At 41.6% G+C, this 20,058-nt stretch overlaps 1 protein-coding gene across 4 annotated transcripts in view; it reads right to left on the reverse strand.

Annotated features, from left to right (window-relative positions):
• The window catches only part of enpp2 (ectonucleotide pyrophosphatase/phosphodiesterase 2), a 66,714-nt gene that overhangs the window by 29,788 nt on the left and 16,868 nt on the right, over positions 1 to 20,058 (reverse strand). For 3 of the 4 annotated variants that reach the window (XM_037075609.1, XM_037075611.1, XM_037075612.1), the window contains 9 exons: positions 15,669 to 15,729; positions 15,459 to 15,556; positions 15,292 to 15,371; positions 13,676 to 13,795; positions 12,001 to 12,056; positions 6,027 to 6,092; positions 1,509 to 1,581; positions 1,217 to 1,325; positions 824 to 949 (listed from right to left, as the gene is read on the reverse strand). In XM_037075609.1, the coding sequence (XP_036931504.1) occupies positions 824 to 949; positions 1,217 to 1,325; positions 1,509 to 1,581; positions 6,027 to 6,092; positions 12,001 to 12,056; positions 13,676 to 13,795; positions 15,292 to 15,371; positions 15,459 to 15,556; positions 15,669 to 15,729 (789 nt within the window). The remainder of the gene's footprint in view (positions 1 to 823; positions 950 to 1,216; positions 1,326 to 1,508; positions 1,582 to 6,026; positions 6,093 to 12,000; positions 12,057 to 13,675; positions 13,796 to 15,291; positions 15,372 to 15,458; positions 15,557 to 15,668; positions 15,730 to 20,058) is intronic. The other variant, XM_037075610.1, reaches the window with a different exon arrangement.

The following is a 20,058-nucleotide window of genomic DNA, read 5'->3' on the forward strand; positions in this document are numbered from 1 at the left end:
TGTTTTAATCTCTCACGTTTTAGCCTTTATACTTTTATGTTTTAGTCCCTCGTGTTTTCAGCTTCTATGCTTTTTGCTCTATTTTACTGTTTTAGTCTGTCAGTTTTTAATCTCCAGTGTTTCCTCATGGGGGCCTGCCAGGCTGGGGGTGGTCTCTGGTCTGGCTGTGGGGGGTGCTGTCCCATGGACGGCTGTGGCCCGGGTGACCAGAGGGCTCTGCACCTTGGTGTGGGGCCTCCTGTCTGCCTGGGTTGGGGTGGTCTCTGTGGTGGTGCTCCCTGCAGCCTTGGACCAGGATCTCTCCCGGTGTGGTTGACTCCCCAAAGGTAGCTTCTTCCATGCACCAGGTCTCACTGCCCAGCCATGTCTCTTTAGTGACAGCTACTGTATGGATGTGTATGAGTGTGTGTGTGTGTCTGCGTGCGTATGTGTGAGTGTGTGTATGAGTGTGTATGTCTCTGTGCAGTCTGAGGGGGTGGGAGGGTTGGGTTCTTTTAATTTTCTTCTCTTGACTTTATTTTGTTGTTTCTCTTTTTCTGCTGTTGTTTGTTTATTTCTGTGAGGCACTTTGAGATACTTTTTCTGTATGAAAAGCGCCATATAAATAAAGATTGATTGATTGATTGATTGATTATTGTGTTATGATGACTATAAAGGTCTTAAGCTAGAGGATGTGAATACAGTGGAGTCTGTACGAATACGAGGGCAGAGATCTGATAATTAACAAGGAAAAAACAAAGAAAGAAAAGATCCAACAAGGAAGGTAGAAAGAGTAACAGGGTGAAATATCTCAGAAAAAAATCAACAGCTATCACTGCCTCACAATTAGGATTGTTGGGGTATCTTGAACGTATTCTGCCTAGAGACCCAGGGATGAGGATGATGTCATCAGTGTTGGTCAAGTAGTTGCTGAGGAACTCAGTGCGATCACAGTGGGCCTCCTCCATACCTGGGAGCACACAGGAGGGTGAATGAGTGTGTGTGTGTGTGTGTGTGTGTGTGTGGTAAAACCTAAAATGGTGAATGAGCAGTGCTCTTCAGCGCCTCTGTGTCTACTTCCAGTGTACCTTTGAGCATTGCACTTCTACTTAAGTTAACTTCAGTTCTTCAGCTGCTGTATAACAAGTTCCCGGAATGATGCATTAAATTACAGTTATCCTCTAGCATGATGAAATGAAAGCACAGTGTGTGTTTGTGTCCATGAGTGTGTCTGTACCATGATCCCCCACCAGGATGATGTTGACACAGCGGTGCAGTTTCATCTGTTTAAGTCCATTCATCAAATGGCCAACAATCCTGTCAATTACCCTCAGTGGGTTGTTCAACTGAAGCATACAAAAAGAGTCACTGAGTGTGTGTTTGGATGATATACAACAATCACAAAAATCTAGAGGAATGTGTATTGCATATCTTTGTGACTGGTGTATACTTTGTGTGTATCAAGTGCTTTCCATACATTCTCAAACATCCCTGGTACACATACAATCACAGATGCAGACTCTACTCACCTCTGTGCTCATGGGCCCCATTTTGTGTCCATATGTGTCTGGTTGATCAGAATGCATGGCGTAAATGTAGGGCCTGTAACGACACATGTTGGCGATTTGTTTGTGGTGGTTGTAACAAATGATCTTTAAAATTCTGCATGCTGTGTAAAACATAAATAAATACAGGATGCAATGACTTGCCAACAAACTGTATTTACAGCCAACAGTTTAATGTTCCTGGGCACAAGTTGTAGTATCCTTCCTACGATCCTGTGTTTCACAAAGCAGTGAGCCTCGCCCCATCTTTACTGGTAAACAACGGAGCCTTTTGAGGATGTCCCTTTCATACCCTCTTATTTGACATTTATTTCCATTTCTCCCTTACTGACTGTCAAAAGCAATGCTTATCACTAAATATCTTCCATCTCATGCATGCGCAAGTCGAGTATTTATATAGACAAAGTCACATGTTACCTTGGATGACCTTTAATTTGGATTAATTGGTACAGTGCAGAAAGCGTTCCTGCCCCCTTGTCACTGTGGGGCTGTACATTGAATAACATCTCAGACTTAGCAGGGTGCTCTCACCCATGCCAGTGTGGTGGGTAGCCAGCAAGCATGCCTTTAATATCAGCTGGATTTGACCTTTGCTGTGCTAGTGAAGAGAGTGTTCATCCTCCCCTCTCACTGTTGTGTTATATTTTGCTTCATATCTTGTTCACAGATACAGAGTGCCCTAATTTTTTTTAGTCAATGTAGTGCTCTTGCCCATTCAGACTTTATCTGGCTGTAGCATCTGATGTTGTCTCTATGATCAAGGTGAAGAGGGGTCCTCCCCTAGCTCCAAACCTGGTACACGCTTCTCGGTTCAGAGTTCTACAGAAGGCATGGCTTGTCTGCAGCTTGAATTGCGACAGTCAGAGCCAGCACCTGCTAGTGCTTTTTTCATGTACACTTTCAGCCCCTGCCACCTTTTCTGTTCCTCCCTCTGAAGAATATCTTAAGGAGCCACATTCATGCTGGAGGGACCCCAATAATGTCCCCTGATGAAGCTCTGAGGCTGGATGCCAGGTATACTTGACCCCAATATCGGATCACAGATGAACTTCTCTACGAGGCGCACTTGGGCCAAATGAGTAACTCCCTCTCTCACCTCATGCTTGCCCTCTTTGGTTTCCTTGCAGCAGATTGTGGTTGACGCATAGTACCTTAACCTGAGTGATGATTCATTGCCGGCCTATGCTGTCATGTCGATGGATCTTGGGCGTATAATGTCCACTCTGGTTCAGACTCACCGTCAGGTTTGGCTTGCACAGCCACCCTTGTCCTGTGTCTGTGCCGGGACAGCTCTTTGGCTCATCCACTCTGCAGGCACTGGAGCACATGGTTCAGGCCAACCAGACCAGCAGCCCCCTGGCCCTACCAGATGTGTTTTAGCAGCCCTCTCTACCTGCAGTCCCAGAGCATGAAAGTCATCCATATCTAGACAATGGATTCATTTGTGTGGTGTCCCAGGTTTCTGCCTGACAGAACGCCAACCCTCTGGGCCAGGGGCCAGATTGCCTTCTCTACACCTCTCCTCAGTTGGCGCCTCCCAGGCATACTGACCCACTGTAGAGCAGGTGTATGCATGGAGGTTGTTCTCTTACTGGTGCAAAGTTCAGAAATAAGACCTAGTACATTGCTCTGTGCCTATGATCATTGAGTTTCTGGAATCTCTCCTGGACCAAAGCCGTTCTCCCTCTACCCTGAGGCTGTATGTGGCTGCCATTTCTTCCCAGCATGTTAAGGTTGAAAATGAGACAATAGGGAGCCACAAGTTGGTTTACCTCTTTTAAAGGAGGCCCTGAAATTACATCCCCCAAGTGCCCCAACGGCTCCTGTATGGTGTTGGACACCCTATGCCTGCCTCCCTTTGAACCCTTAGCACAGTCAAAGCTCAAATGGTTGTCTGTCAAAAGAGTGTTTCTTTCAGCCAAGGATGTTGGAAAGATACATGCTTTGTCTATGAGCAATTCCTGCATGCCTGTGGCCAAATGCAGCAGTCCTCCCTAAGGGGCTGGCCTGCAAGGACCTCAGTTATACCTCAGTCAGTCCAAAGTGATGATCAGCCATGCATATGATGATCAGAAAAGCTCTTTGAATGTTATGGTAGTGCTAAGGAAGGCTGTACTCTCTCCAAAGAGCGCCCGTCCCACTGGGCATTGTAATGCAGTCGCTAATAATTGCAGGGCAATGTGCCATGCTTTGCCATCTGGGGTAAAGTGCCACTCTACCAAGAGTGTCTCCACATCATGGGCAGTCCTGACATTTTCCAGATACTCCAGAGTACTCCCACTCACTTGGGGTAGTACTTCAGCCGAGCTCCTCTGCTTCATCCTTGTGAGGTGGGTTCTAAAATTCCTTGTGATTCAGTTGCCAGAGTTCTCATTCACTCAGAAGCCGTGCGGGCCCTGAGCCCACGGTTTGGAACCACTGAACTAAACCAATTAACTGTATGTACAGTGCATTCAGAAACTATTCAGACCCCTTCATTTTTTATCACTTTTTATGTTGCAGCCTTATGCTAAGCCACCCCTGCACTGTCTTGGCTGTGCATTTAGGGTCATTGTCTTGCTGGAAGGTGAACCTTTGGCCCAGTCTGAGATCCAGAGAACTCTGGACCAGGTTTTCATTAAAGATGTCTCTGTAAATTGCTCTGTTCATTTTGGCTTTGTGGCCATCTCTAGGAAGTCCAGGTTGTTCTTCTTCCATTTAAGAATTATGGAGACCACTGTGGCCTTATGGCTGTGTGCTTTTTTACTATTACCCAGATCTGTGCCTTGTCACAATCCTGTCTCTGCGCTCTGCAGGCAAATCTTTCAACCTCATGGGTTGATTTATTCGCTGATGTGCAGTGTCAAGGAGGAAAAACATCTCAAAGCTGATCCAGAAAAATGTGAGGCTGAGCTAAATTTCACATCATCACAAATGCTCTGAATACTTAAGTCAATGTCATATGTCAGTGTTCTTCCTTCCTTTTAATCACATTTGCACAAATTTCTAAAATTCTGTTTCCACTTTGCCAGTTTAGTGTATTGAATGTAGGTTTATGATGGGGAAAAATATTTATTTTAATGATTTTAGAATGGGTCTCAATACTTTCCAAATGAACTGTAAAAGAGGACAATACTAGCTCCACTATGACATTGATAGAATGCACTTTCCAAACTGATGCTACAAAGCTGCTGTAAGCTTTATCGTCATTTTAGATACCTTCTTTTCCATTTTGCAGTTAGCAACCCCCTCCCACGTTCTCTGTCCTGACAGGATAAAGTGGGGAGGGACACCTACATTTTTTTCTTTTTTACTGCATAAGCTGGGGGAGGATAGACATGGATTACTGACCAAACCTTCTATCACAGTGAATGTACAGCTATTCAACACTTATTCTAATAAAAATATCCCTTACAGCAGCTTTAAGGTTTTTTTTTGTTCAAATGCAGAATAATGTTAAGCTGAGGAAGCTGTCGCATTAAAACCAACAAGGATTGAATGCAATCATTAGAACATTAACAGCAATATACAGAGAGGTGGCAAATTAAATGAAAAACCTGAATAAATGAGAGGAGAAATGATGGCTTTGCTGTCATGTTTTGGTTCCACTTGTTCCCAACAAAAATCCATCTGAAACCCATTAAGATCTGGCTTCTGTGTGCAAGGGGAGTGTGTAGACTCTGCATTTCTGCTTAGTGGTGTTCTGAAGCCAAAAGAGCTTGACTATCCAGGTTTGAAAATACCTGGATCACCAACCAACTAACTAACTAACTTCCACTTTAGCACCCCACTAACTTAAAGGGGGTTAAAATAATTTAATCATGCGGCTCTTCTAGACTTTCCAAATGTTATTGGACTGAATGGCTCAAATTATGATCGTGAAACAAGTCATTTCACGGGGGTTATGACTCTCAAAAGAATTTATCCACCGTTTTAGAGACACTTCTTTCACACTGAGTCGATTGGTTTTTTTTTTTTTCTTCTGTTACAGCTGTTTCCAGCACATTTGTCAATGACGTACAACGGGTCATTCGGCATTTTTTGGCGGGTGAACCCACATTTAAAATTGTGTAGACCTGCAAATTTTGGTGGAAGAAGTATTAGAGGGAAGGGTCATGACAAATCAATCCAAAGTTGTTTTGAGTGATCATCCAGCATGAGGGATCGCTGAATGTTTTGAGTATGAAAATGATGTGAATGATATGCTATGGCCTCTGTCATTTTGGACCATTGTCTCAGAGGAAGCCCTCCACCACCATCATCATCAAAACACAAAATTAGGGAACATCTTTTGAAAAAAATGTGTTTTCTCTTTAATTTGTCATCCATTTATATATTTCAACTCTAAAAATCAAATTTTGAAGTGGATCATTAACTCATTAATGGGATATGGTGGAACTGATCCCACTCCTGCTAAGCTGTGGTTGCATATGTTGACAAGGTTAAATATGAAGAATGAGAAAAGAAGAAGATGAAAGACAAAAAAGGAAAAACTGATTTCACCTCTCTCCTTCAGGAAGGTGGAGCCACTGCAGCATAGTCAGTATCCGCCTCTCCAATGGGATAGAACTGGAACACACATTAAAAACTTTAACACAGACTTACAATTATAAACTGATTCTGGCACCCTGTGGCCTTATTGAACCATTAAACCCATATTTTGACATTTCAAGGAGGCATATAAAGCTGAGGCTTGTGTAGTACAACACATTTAAATCCCCCTGACTGTTTTAAGTGTCTGAAAGACAAAGTCTGCCTGTATGCTGCAGCCTGTGTTGTGATGAGGCCACCAACCACGCTGCTGGCTGTCAAACAGTCCACACCTGTCAACCATCAAGCCATGGACCGAGGCCCTGAATGGGCTTGATGAGTGGGGCAATGGGGGCAGGATGGAGGATCAATAAGGTGTGGTACACAGTGTTAACAGTTTACTCTCTATGATTCCCTCTTTTCTTAAAGTCTGTGTAAAGCCAATTTAGCCATTTTCTTCTAAACACAGCAAATAGGTCATAAATGTATTTCCTTAAAGGGATATACGGTGTAAGTTTAATCCATGCTCTAACGCACCTTGACACTGAGTACGACCCCCCGAGAGACAAAGTTTGCGGACCGCTAGCTTACGTAGTTTTAGCATCCTCAGAAACGACCGCACAACAACAATACACTGCAGTAAAGGGGTCCAAGTATAAATCGCCATCAAAAAGCCACAAATAATGCTCAGTGCGTATGTATGTTATAAATATTGTACATTTTGCCAAATCCTGAAAGTGATTTTACACCGTGCATCCTGTCATCCTGCCCATGTAATGTTAGCAAATGTTATTGCATTTAATCATGACATGATTTGGCCTCATTCCCTGAGTGAAGTCCATCTGACAGGACAATGAGAATCCACAGGTAATATTTTATGTGCACCAATATAGCTATGACAAGGAATTACACGTAGACTGGGGTGTTTGTGTGTACTGTAAAACGTGGACTGTGAGGAACGAGGCTGAGCACTATCAGTGTCTGACTCAGAGTCAGTTTCTAGCTCTGATGGTTCATACAGGTCGGGCTGGGTCCGTCTGATGATGCTGCTAGCTTACATTGTTACTGTAGGTTACGTCCTTGTACAGTACACAGGAGACAGCTCCCCTCCTGTGCGTGGGTGTGGTTCCAGCGTCTCTAACTGACACACCCCCAGCGTTTCACAGCAGAGAGAAATTCTTGTTTTTCCATGATTTTGAGACCTAATTCTATATACTTGGCATTTTTTTTAATCTTTCAAATTTGGCTCAGTGGTCAATGACACGTGTTTCTGTGGTATGACAAACTCATAAAACAAATTTATTTCTGCTTTACACGGACTTTAAGTCTATGTTCACCTTTTCAACTAAAAGTTCTCTCATCTTGTTGTCTGATTTATATACTCTCCTTTCTTTCTTCTTCTCCTCTCTTGTTCTTGTCCTCCTTTGTTCTTTGTTTGTGAGTTAGGGGGGGACCTCCCAGAGAGCTGAACTCATCACAGACCTTCAACTCTGCATCCATTCAGCAACAATCCCTAGTCCCGATTAACGTGCCAATCCCACAGTGCTACAATAACACTTAATTATAACACTAAACTCTGAGGAAAGGAAGGCCCAGGTATCACTCAAAAGAGACCAGAACATCTCCATCTTGCTGCAGATGAAGGCAGATGCACTGTAGTGCTAAACACAGTGGACTACCACACCATAGTCACTGATCTGCTCAGTGATACTAAAGGGGTGTTCAGACCAAACGCGATAGATGCAAATTGAGCGGCAACTCTACATTGAAAATCAATTCAAATGGCGCGATGACACGCGATTCAGGTGGCGGCGCGAATGGAGGGTCTAGCACGGAGCGTCTTAAGCATCTGAAGCGACACGAATAAAGTTGAAAATATCAAACTTTTTAGGCGGCATCGCGCCGCAACATCCAATCAGTGACGAGTTCAAGCCGACAACGTCTCCTCACGTACGTTTGTTTACATTCAGACCCAACATGGAGGAGAAGCTAATTGTAGCTGTGTGTGGGCACAGACCCGAGCTAACAGGTCCTCGAACTGGGCTCCGGTCAGCCTGAGGTACCGCTGGAACCGGTCGTCACCCAGATGGAGCTCCTGGAGAGACAGTGAAATTACCCCAGCTCTGTGTGTCTCCGGAGGACTTCATGAACCCGGACACGACAGCGGGTGGTTTTTCTGCATTTCTGGGACTTGTACAGCAGGTACAGTGCACACTGGTGATATCAGCCATGATCGACGTGGAATGAGTGTGATTGAGAAATACTAGTTCAAAAATGAGCGGGCAAGCGTGTTGTCTTTATTTTCACCCTGAGCGTCAAGAGCGACAAGTGCAAATGACGCGAATAGTCCAAAATGATCAAGCGCCGCGATAAAAGCGTCTCAAGTGATTGTATTCATGTCTATCGCCTTTGGTCTGAACGCCCCTTAACGCCTATGATACATTAAGGCATGAAGGGTCAACAACCCACTAGGACCCTGATGACTATGAAACTCAGAGCTAATAGGTGTCTTTAAAGACTCTGTAAGGCCACTCCAACACAGGGTTTAAAATCCTGCAACTCCCCTCCAGTTAGTTAGAACTGAAGAAGTCTCTTGCTGAGAGGTGAAACATCTTTAAGCAACTAAAACAAGTCCAGTTGCCTCTGATACAGCACTTAGGATTACAATGACCTGGATGACTGAGAACCTTCATCAACAATGTAATGTGCTGTATCAGAAGGCTTTTTCAATAATGTCAGCCACACTTCTTGCCTGCTGTATGCACAGTCCCGTCTCTCTCTCTCTCTCTCTCTCTCTCTCTCTTTCTCTCTCTCTCTCTCTCTCTCTCTCTCTCTCAAAACACTATCTGTGCCAAATTCTGGCCCTTTAGGTTCTATGGAGACTGCAACCCAGGTTCACAGAGGAATCCTGCATAGTGTAAACAGGCACATTTGAACAAATTGCTGTGAAAACAGCCCAACACCATCCCTCTGCTGAGATCTGCCTCACACTCCTTCAAGGCCTTCTCTGTGCTGACAGATGTGGGCTCCTTTGTGTTCCACAGGTTATGGGTTTAGCACAGAGTTAGCAGGAAGAACATTTATGGGCGTGATCTGATTACCTCAACAAACAAGCCATTTACAGGCCCCCAATTATCACTGATAAGAGGCATCTGCATGGGTCTTTTAAGGTGTAAAGACATATACACATATACACATATACACGTGCCTCTTGTGACTAGCTGCCATCAGCAGCTGATGGGGGAAGTCACCCTGGACAATGGGGCTCAGCTCAGCCGGGGCTCAGTATCCTCCTAGTGAACACAGATGGACACCAAAGTGCAGCTAAACACAGTCTCTGAGACAGACAGAGGCTAGTTTGAAGACAGGGGATACAGTACAGAGGTGATTTACAGTGGCTCTGACCAGGACTATGAATGTGTGGGATATGAAGACACAACAGGCAGGGACACAAGAGACATGATGAGTCAGAAGAGAAGGAGTGCGTCGGACATCAGCAGCTGATGAAAACGGTGTGTAAAGCTAGAATATTTTCAAGCCTGACACTGTGAATTAAGGAATTATTTTGACAAAACCATAAGTGATTTTGGAAAGAGACAAACCAAGACTTTTTTGGTGGGATTTATTTTGTTAATAAGTTTTAAGTTTGTATCAAGTTTGAGAGGATGTTTTTTAACGATCAATTAAACTCGATTTACAGGCTGGCCACACTGGATGCTTTTGTAATGCTGCTGTTTATTTGTGTGTATGTCAGGGATGTCGGGCGATTAAAAAAAATAATCTAATTAATTACAGGATTTGTAATTAATTAATTTTAGGTATTTCCCCTGGTTTCCACCTGTTAATCTAAACATGTATATGCCAACTTTTTATAATCATATGGATACTGTTATCAAGTGTTTCCTTTATCATGACCCACCATGCATCCTGTAAAATTAAAAAGTTACGTTTGTTTTAAATGATAGAATTACACAATTGACCATCAGTAAATAGTGGACCCTGTCTGGCTCTCACTTGCACGGTAAAGCACAAAAATGGTTACGAGTATCAGCAAATAAGATGATGATTAAGTTAACCGACTAAGGTTTATAAAGGATTTCAGCCGATTCCTATAGATTGGTAACACGAGTAAGCCATAACTAAGACACAATGTGGACAAAACTGAACAGCGGGGTCGGCAGGGGAGATAGAGTGCAGTGAGGTAAAGGTGTGTGACACCTTGGCATGCAGGCTTCACACCAGAGTGAGAAAGAAGCCACTACTGTTGTCTAGTCAAGTCTAGAGTGTCAGTGCAGTGCAGCTAGAGCAAATATCTAGGACACCAAGATAAGTGTTCGAAGTTCATAAGCTAACTTAGGTTTACCGTCAGTGTGACATACAGTGAGGAAAAATATTTTGTGTATTTTATGCTGATTACCTCATGTCCTCAAAATCGCAGTGTTAATGCTGTTTCTCTTACAAGTTGCAGTCAGTGAATAAAAGAATAAAAGACACAACAATTATTAAACTGTGTCTGATCTCCTCATTCATGACCTGGCCACATGTGTTTATTTTGTTTGCTTTCTAGTATCCAATTTGTCACTTTTTCATCTCCCAGCTCAAATTTAGGGGGTAATCAGACTATTGCCTCTTGCAGTACAAAGTGGTATTAGGAGACAGGACACGCTGCTATAGCTGATTAGCATGCTTACTTCAGTAGACACCTTTGTTATATTTTGAACCAACATTCCTACTATGTCTTACAAACTGCTCCTCCATGGCCTATTAGCATCAAACATGCTTATTTAAACTCTGGAGTGTTTATGTTTTTTATTTAATGGTTTTGGGCAGATGAGAACAGTACCATATGAGCTCAGGTGGCACTACATCAGGTGTCTGTAATGCGACCAGGCTCCAAGACACCTGCAGTGCAGTCCAGTTAGTAGTGTGGACATAATCCAAATCAAAAACTGGATACAGCCCCATAACACAAGGTTTAGTACAGGGGTCACCAACCTTTTTGAAACTGAGATCTACTTTATGGGTACTGAGTCAAACGAAGGCCAGTTTGATACACTCTTCTGAAATAACAAATTTGCTCAGTTTGCCTTTAGTTATATATGATTATTAATGATTAATGATACTCATCTATGTGAAGACACTGATCGTGTTAATGATTTCTCACAATAATTATCAACAATGACGTAACAAGGTGGGAAACAGATAATATCAATATTCAATTTTAATTTTTAGAACAGGCCTGAGGGCTACTCATGTGGTCCCTGGGGGCTACCTGGTGCCCATGGGCACTGTGTTGGTGACCCCTGGTCTAGTAGCTATGAAGATATTGATGTTGCCATTTGTTTGGCCTACAATTATTCCTGGGTATAGAGACTCCAATATCAATATAGGTCAGAGTGCTCATTTTTGACAATTTTTAAATGTGTTCATTCTGGAGAAATTAGAACAAATAGTGCATTCAGTGTATTAAATAAGCTACAGCTGACTCCCAGTGAGTTTTGTTTACAATTTGTGATTTGCTTATCGGGTAACATGAGCAAATATTCAAATACCAAAGGAAAGTACTCCAGACAAGCTCAGGACAACCAAAACACTGTTTAAAAGTGCTGTGCTTAAACTATATCAGTTTCGTGAAACTGTGTTGTCCAAGCAGAATGGTGGCAAAGTCAGGAGAGGCAGTCAGTGAAAGCGTCCAGCCAATAGTGGTGAATGTGTAAAATTGTTACATTATTGAAATTATTGAGAAATCTTCATTAAATACAGCCAAAGCATTAATAAAGAAGACATAATACTGAAAAAGGGAAATTATGACATTTACTGTCAATTTGTGAAAAATTGTCTTTTTGACATCCAAGGCTTATGCAGAGCACCACCCATCAGCACTAAAAGGCTGTAGAATGTATTTAGGGAACTATTTGGTGACAGACAGCTGCACATGTAGACTTACACAGGCCAGAAGAAGGATGCAGCCTTCACTCCCTGTTTGATTGCTGTGATCCAGATCTAGGAGGCAAACAGTACAGTCTCATTATTTCATCAGTTTGACAGCATTCAGTCGGATACTATTGAACAGTTACCCTGGACAAAAACAATCACATGTGCACGAGAAAAACAAAGTCAGGGTGTATAGTAAGCCTTGATACAGTACATGCATTATATCCCACTGTGTGTGGGTGTTTGGTTATAGAGCAACTTCTGTTACTCCAATTCATACAAAAACATACAGCAGGTTGGATTTGATGGCATTCTTCAAATATTTTCTTTTAGTTAGCACTGCACCCTGATAGAAATTCATAAAACCTGAAGCTCTAAACACTTTCAGACTACTTATTAATGTCAGGCTTCAGTCTTACAAGAACAAAAGTGTTTGCAATAGGGCTGTCAGGCGATTAAAAAAATGTATCTAATTAATTACAGGATTTGTAATTAATTAATCTAATTAATCGCATTTTAATCTCATATCTGCTAAAGATACCCAAATAAAGAATTCCAATTCTAGGACGTTATAAAATTGTATTGCATGACTAATCAACTGAATACACTAAGAAGAGAAGATTTGAAACCCACATTTTTTTTGGTGAATTGCATTTCATGAATGAAAGTTAAAAGAAAATGGTCAAGCACATCCCAGCAAACCAATTATTCAAAAATGCAATACAAATACACTTAAATAAATAAAATTCTGAAATAAAATAAGGCCGAGTCTCAAATTGGCACTTAAACAGACTCTCAATTCAAAATGAGTGCTAAAGCTGACTCAATACAGCAATTCAAAATGAATAGTAGAAGTATAACATGCCTCTAAATAAGGCAAAATCAAGAACAAGAAGCCAACAGGCATTTCTTCTAGGCCGATCACTTAGGCCACATTTGCTGCTGACACAGCAGGTAAGTCAGGAGAACATGACACTGTTTACCAATAATCAAAAGCTACAGTATCTGGGGCATAACAACGCAAACCCAAAAGAGGATCTGGGGTTACAGTAGCCCTTTTTAGCCCGGCCTGTCTTTCTAAAACCGAGGTGTAATGTTCCTCTTCTTCCAAAAGCCGCCTCTGAGGTAGGTGTAAACATGTGATGTGACATGAAGCTCGAAGTTGGGCTGTGAACAGTGACAACAAATTTGTCTTCAAAATAAGAGCTTAAATTTGCACCCTATCGGAGTTTGGAACTGGGTTCTTAGCGGGAGGCTTTTAATTTGAAAGTAGCGACCGTCCTTAGCTTGCTGCTACAACAACAAGCTAACACAACCAAACAGCTACAGAGACCGAGGAGACGCTGCATCTCCTGGATCTCAGCAGCTGTCCGGTTGTTCATCTTAATGTCCGCGGATGAAGTGATGGACTGACTGCTGTGATCAGCTGTTTCCTTGCTTTAAAACAACTTGGCTGTGAGTCGCACAACAGAGCCGGTCATTGACACCTCCGCTTGCCGTTCAAAGGCCCTAGCAACGATGTGCTCGCCTCACAGTCACCCTGCTTTGACTTGCGACGCAGGTGGGAAGTGACGAACACGTCCGCACAAGTTCCTCGGTGCTAGTGCTAGACAATCCCTGTTAGCACAGAAATAAATGTACAATAACAGGGTTGATGGAATAGAGGGAAGGGAAGAGACAATACTTACTGGCTGTCCTCCCCACCAGCGATGATTGAGTTTCTCTCTGCTTCTCAGGGTGAAGGTGGCATTAAACACCGGGTCATACATGGAGTTGCCAATGATCCCATGAGACTCTGGGTAAAGACCCTGAGAGAGGTACACACTGAGATTATGCTTAGACCAATAACATATGTCATTCTTGTTTTCTCTGTGTCTCATTTTCAGTGGCGGATTGTATAATAACATTCAAAGACTCAGTGGATCTTTAATTTACTTGTGTGTTTATTCTATGCTACTTTCTACCTAACTACAGTTTGGAGGGCTGGATTCTTCTTTTGTCTTCACTGTATTCAATTGACAGAATAAATACAAATGTTAGCATGCTGTAGGCCAGTGTCGGAAATGTTGCCAAAGTACTGCAGAAAATGCAGGTATCAGTATCAGTAGTCTAGAGTATCGGTGAGTCTAGGCACCAATCCAATTTCACATAAATTTGAAATGGGACCATGCTACTTTACAGTTATGTTGGTTAACTCTCCTTAACATTACACACCAGAAATAAATTATTTTATGCTGCTTTAAAAGCCAACACAGGAAGTTGCACTGTAGCCGTGGCAACTCCATTTTAAAGTGGCTGTGAAGAAGAGGTTGATTTCACACGAGTCAGATGGAGCTAGCAACATGCCAGCTATTTGGCAATACTTTTCTCTGGATCACCCAACCAGTAAAACACAAGGCCGTAATTTGGAGGGGTGTCATGTGTTGCCGATTTCAAAACCAGCAAACTTATAAAGCATTTGAAGACGCATCACGTGAAAGAGTACGACAAAACTGCTCTTCCCAAACTTCATGAGACAGTGAGGGAACACGTCTTATGTAGGCTGAAGGACGTGCAGGCAATCAGCTTTACTAGTGACATTTGGACCTCTGACATCTGCCCGTTTCTGCTGCGCTGTTTTAAACAGTTCTATTTAAAAAGTGGCTGCACATTGTTTCCTAGGAAGAAAATAGGATCGAAGTTTGAAGGCTTTTAACTAACACTGTGTAACAGATAAAAACATGATAAAAAAAGTCATTTTTAATAAAGAATTCTACTTAGAGTCATAGGTTACAGAAATGCCATTTAGGGTGCACTCACACTTGGCCCAGTTGCTTTGTACTGTGCCAAAGTTGGATTGCTCCTCCTGCCCAGTCCCCCGCTGGCCTGCACTCATTGCTCTGGGCCTAACTGGTCCTGAGAATGTTTACCTATTGTACATACGCGTCCATGTTGAATACCCGTGCTTGTGCAAGAGCAACCATACTGTGCCGAAGCACACCTCTTCACACAAGGCCAGGTCCAAGAAAGTTTACCACGCTTGAGCATGTTATGGGGCGGCCTTCACACAAGTGAAACAAACTAGATTTTGGGGGTCAAATGTGCTTGGGAACAGTACAGATTGCCTGGTGTGAACGCACCCTTAGGCTACTACTACTTTGCCAGGCTTGTTGGTTTTAAGCCGGACTCATGTTTTTGGTGTTAGCATTTGGATATTGAAACACAGCTGAGGGTAACAACTGTGGTTGAATATTTTTATGACATGACACTAACAACAATTGACAGTTTGATTGTTGATGAAAACATCAATGCTATTGTGCCATACCGTAGCCAGTGAGTAGAGGTTGGGAAAAGTTTTGGAGGGATAAACAGGCCTCATGTATGGAGCATGGGTTCCACATGTTCCTGAAAATGCAAATAATAGCAAAGAAACTCCTGTATTAGCACTGAGACATCCATTAAATCTCTCTCAAAATCCCACACAGGTCTTACTCAGTTTCTCGATGTTGGGTATGACAGTGTTTCCTCTCTTCACATAAGAAGCTCTAAATCCATCTACTGAGAGCATGATCAGAGGCGGGCGGACAAAGCTGGACACACACACAAAATATGAAGGGTTTAAACAAGGAAAAAAAACTGCACATTGCTGAACAGAGTAAAAGTGAAACTTTATTCTATTTAACTGCTCAGATGAAAACATACCCAGCAGGACATTCAGCTGTCTTGATCTCCTCGCACTCATCCTGCAACCACAAAGTGTCTCCTGAAAGAAAAAGATTAGAGGAGGGAGAAAGAGATATGGAATGATGAATAAAAGCCTAGCTGGTCCATGGCTTGTTTGAAACTGTGACAGCAGCAAAAATGTAAGTCCTGTGTTTCAAATGTATTGTTAATGCAGAATTTTTGGTTTAAAGAAATGAAGTAAAAGTCTACAGATATATCAGAAATGCTGCTTTTAGCCCCTGAACCTCTGGTTGAACCACTGAATGTGTGTCTTTTAGCTGGGCCACGAGAGCATGGCTTTCTTATTCTAACTGTAGTAGTGAACTGTAGTGACTGCTTCCTGACTTGATGGACCAGACAGACAATAAGGACAGCAGTGAGCATAAATGCAACTGAACTGAAGAAATACTCAAAGGTTGAGTGGTGCAAACTGATCTATTTTGCATACGTGGAACTGTGGAATTTAACTCATACTGGATGGAATTATTTTGGTAACACTTAAAATTAGGAAATACCATTGTGGCTAATACCATAGTTGCTAAGTGGCATTCATATTGACTCTGAATGGTTGTTAAGGTGCCTTAGTAGGAAAGTCAGTACAGATGTGTTGTTAAAGGAATCATTTTTCATCTTAACAACCATGCACACCTGGGCTCAGCTAGCCTTAGCAACCCACATCAAAGCTGGTTGAGTCAACAACCCACAAGTGGCCCTAACAACTTTGTGAGGACACTCCCAGACAGAGTTTAAAAGCCTGCCACTTCCCTCCAGTTAGTTGGTATTTAAGCCTCTTGATGAGAGCTGAAACATTTTCAAGAAACTGAAACAAGTCCAATTGTCTACGATACAGCACCTAGATTTACCATGACCTGAATGAATGAAACGCTTTATCAACATACTGGCTCATTATAAGTATTAGCTGACCATATTTCAAAACTAATTGCCCATAAATTTGAGACCCATCAGTAGTCCCGTGCCATACCACACTTCTTATCCTAAAAATATTAATTTAGAGTTATTTGGCATTGTAGTTTTGTGTTTCGTCATGTTGCAAGGGGGAGGGGGCCCTTGAGAGGTGAGCTGCCTGAATCTGACCGCACCAAGACCCCTTGACCAAGAGAGAGATGTACTGATACTGTAGCAGAATTACAAGGTCCCAAAGACTGAAACCATCCGGCGCCCAGTGAAAGTAAAGACAGAAAAAAGAGGAGGAAAAACGTGAAGATAGAGGCACAGTCACATCAATGTGATGAAGTGAATGAAATTTTTTGGTGCAGAGTGTTAGCTTGCTAGCTTACTTCGAACAATAGCAGCATTGTTTAATAATCAATAAATAGTTTGAGTCGATGTAAGTTAATGATACTCCACCTTAAATTCACCAGGTACATTTGGAAAGTTAACGTCCCTGTTAAAGTTAAGGTGTTATTTTAACCTGTTGGCTGTGTTTTCCTGCTTATCTGTGGGTTAAAATGCTATTAGTTTTCCATCCCCTTTATAAGTAATAGGGTCGTTGTAAAACTTTGGTTTATTGTGTCACAGTTTATGTTTGTTAAAGTTTACATCAGTGTGAAAGTGCAGTTAAAGTGTATAACTGTTAATACTCCAAACCTTAGCTTTCCCATATCATTCAAACGCAATATGGGCGATACATATATATACACATATATACATATATATACACATATACACATATTACATACATATATATATGTGTGTGTATATATATATATATATATATATATATATATATATATATACACATATATGTACGTGTGTGTGTGTGTGTATATATATATATATATATATATATATATATATATATATATATATATATGTGTGTATATATATATATATATATGTATATATATATATATATATATATATGTATATATATATATATATATATATATATATATATACATATACTGCATTTTACTGCTTTTTGTACTCTGGATAGACTGAATTGTATTGCAATGACAAAGTTGAATGAAACTCATCGTATTCTCATTATTAGTCTATATTAGTCTTATGTATAGCACACACCAAGCATCTGTTTTTTATTGAAATGTAACATGCAGTGGTCACATATACTTCTCTCCTCTCTTCAAATGCATTTTTAAAATATTTCACCATCACCCCAGTGACACACTGGCCATCTCTTCTAACTGATTACTCAAGTAAGATGAAAGTTATGTAAGATGGTAATTTAGATGTAATTCAGTTACACATTTCCCCAAAACAAAGATAGAAGAGTGTCAACATGACTTTTGTAACAGTCTTGGCCAATGGGAAAAAAATCAAATGAAGCTGGCTGATGTACTCAAACAGAAATGATAGTGTGCACTGCTTCTGCTGCTAAATGTTTTCTCCAAAAGAATACAGACTTAATAAGGAAGGACTAAAGGACAAGAAAAATGTAAGCCACTTGCTGAAGGTTCATGAGGATACCCAGGAGCACAATGGCAACATGGAAGGAGTTGGAGGTCATTTTGCAAAGCGGCTGACAAAAGATAAGCAAGAGATGGCACTCTGAGGGTGAGAGATTGTTCCTCTTCCCCTCCATCCTACTCGTGACCTGATGTCAGAAACATGATATAATCCTGCCTGTAAAATTATTTCTTTATTCAAAATGTTTTCATTTGTTTCACACTAATTTAAACTATACCCTCGTATGCAACTGAAATAAAAAAGACATTTCTGCTAAGAAAAAAAAGGAGTAGTTTTATTCTGTCTGTGGGAGTAATGGACAAGAGGGAACTGTTTGATGAACAGCTGCAGGCAACAGTATGTACACCTCCAACTTCAGTGAGGTAACAATTCCTTTTGCCTCATTATTATTGTCAGGTTATGATTAAGATTAAATCCGACACATTGTCAAATAGTTGCTTTTGCACTTCACTATGACAAGAAATCCTCAGCCATTGTCTTGTCAGTCAGCACTCCTATCTCCAGGTTAAAAGTTAAATGTGACACCTGTTACTCTGTGCTGTGACCCACTGCTGCATGGAGTAGACCACTTGTAATTGAAGTGTCCATTGTTTAACTTTAGATTTTTTTTAAAAAAAGGGCAAGTAATTCAATCCATGCACACCCGAATTGATTTATTTTTGTGAAGGAAGTTGCAGCCAGGAGTTTGGCGCAGAAAAAAATGTACCAATGTATTTAATTTGTTAGTTCAGTGAAAAGTTTTACTAAGTTATTTAATAGTCAGCATTAAAGGTTTGCACTAACTGTTAAAAAGTATAAAATATAAAGATGTATACTGACTGCTGTTTGCATTTTTGTAATCCAAATAAAAACTACATTTTCAGAAATATTTTGCTGTCTTGTGGTCCTGGAATGCTGAATTGGACCTCCTATGAGATGGTAATACCAGCAGTGGCCCCAACTAATTTGAGTTTGAGACCCCGATTTATACTGTTATTATTATTTCACATATAAGAAAGCGTCACTCCACACCAGCTGCTCTCAGTTAGAAACCTGTTTAAACACAGCAAGAAATCATCTTCTTGAGCAGAATCTGGCGATTAGACCAGATTAGATTAGATTAGATTAGATTCAACTTTATTGTCATTGTGCACAGTACAATTACAGAGACAATGAAATGTAGTTAGCATCTAACCAGAAGTGCAAGCATGTTCAGAATAAATAGTGCAGCAGATTGTAGACAGATTTACAGTATTTACAGTATATAATTAGAGTGTGTGTGTGTGTGTGTGTGTGTGTGTGGGTGGGTGGGGTGGGGTAGAAGTTCACCGGAATCTGAGCAGACAGATGATCCTTCTTTAGTCTCCGCAGGAAGAAGAGCCTTGTGAGCCTTCTTCATCAGGGTGGAGGTGTTGAGAGTCCAATAGAGGTCCTCGGAGATGTGGACACCCAGAAACTTGAAGCTGGTGACACGCTCAACCGCCATTCTGTTGATACGGACGGGGGTGTGTGTGCCATCATTTGACTTTCTGTAGTCCACTATGAGCTCTTTGGTCTTCTTGGTGTTGAGAGCCAAGTTATTGTTGGCACACCACGCTGTTACGTGCTGGACTTCCTCCCTGTTGGCCTACTCATTGTTTTTGCTGTGTCGTCTGCGAACTTGACAGTGGTGTTTCAACCAGGTGCCAGTGCCAGTGTTCAGGATGAGGGTTGGGGAGGTACTGTGATCTAACCTAACAGACTGTGGTCTGTCCAAAATCCAGTTGCTGAAAGACGTATTGATGCCGAGGTCACTGAGTTCAATGATAAGTTTGCAGGGGGTGATGAATGCTGAACTAAAGTTGATGAAGAGTATTCTCATGTAGGTGTTACCGTTGTCAAGGTGGGAGAGGGCTGAGTGAAGCGCAGTAGAGATGGCCTCTTCTGTACTCTTGTACCACCT

The sequence above is a fragment of the Acanthopagrus latus genome, chromosome 17, assembly GCF_904848185.1.
Source record: "Acanthopagrus latus isolate v.2019 chromosome 17, fAcaLat1.1, whole genome shotgun sequence".
In the NCBI taxonomy this organism is placed as follows: Eukaryota; Metazoa; Chordata; class Actinopteri; order Spariformes; family Sparidae; genus Acanthopagrus; species Acanthopagrus latus.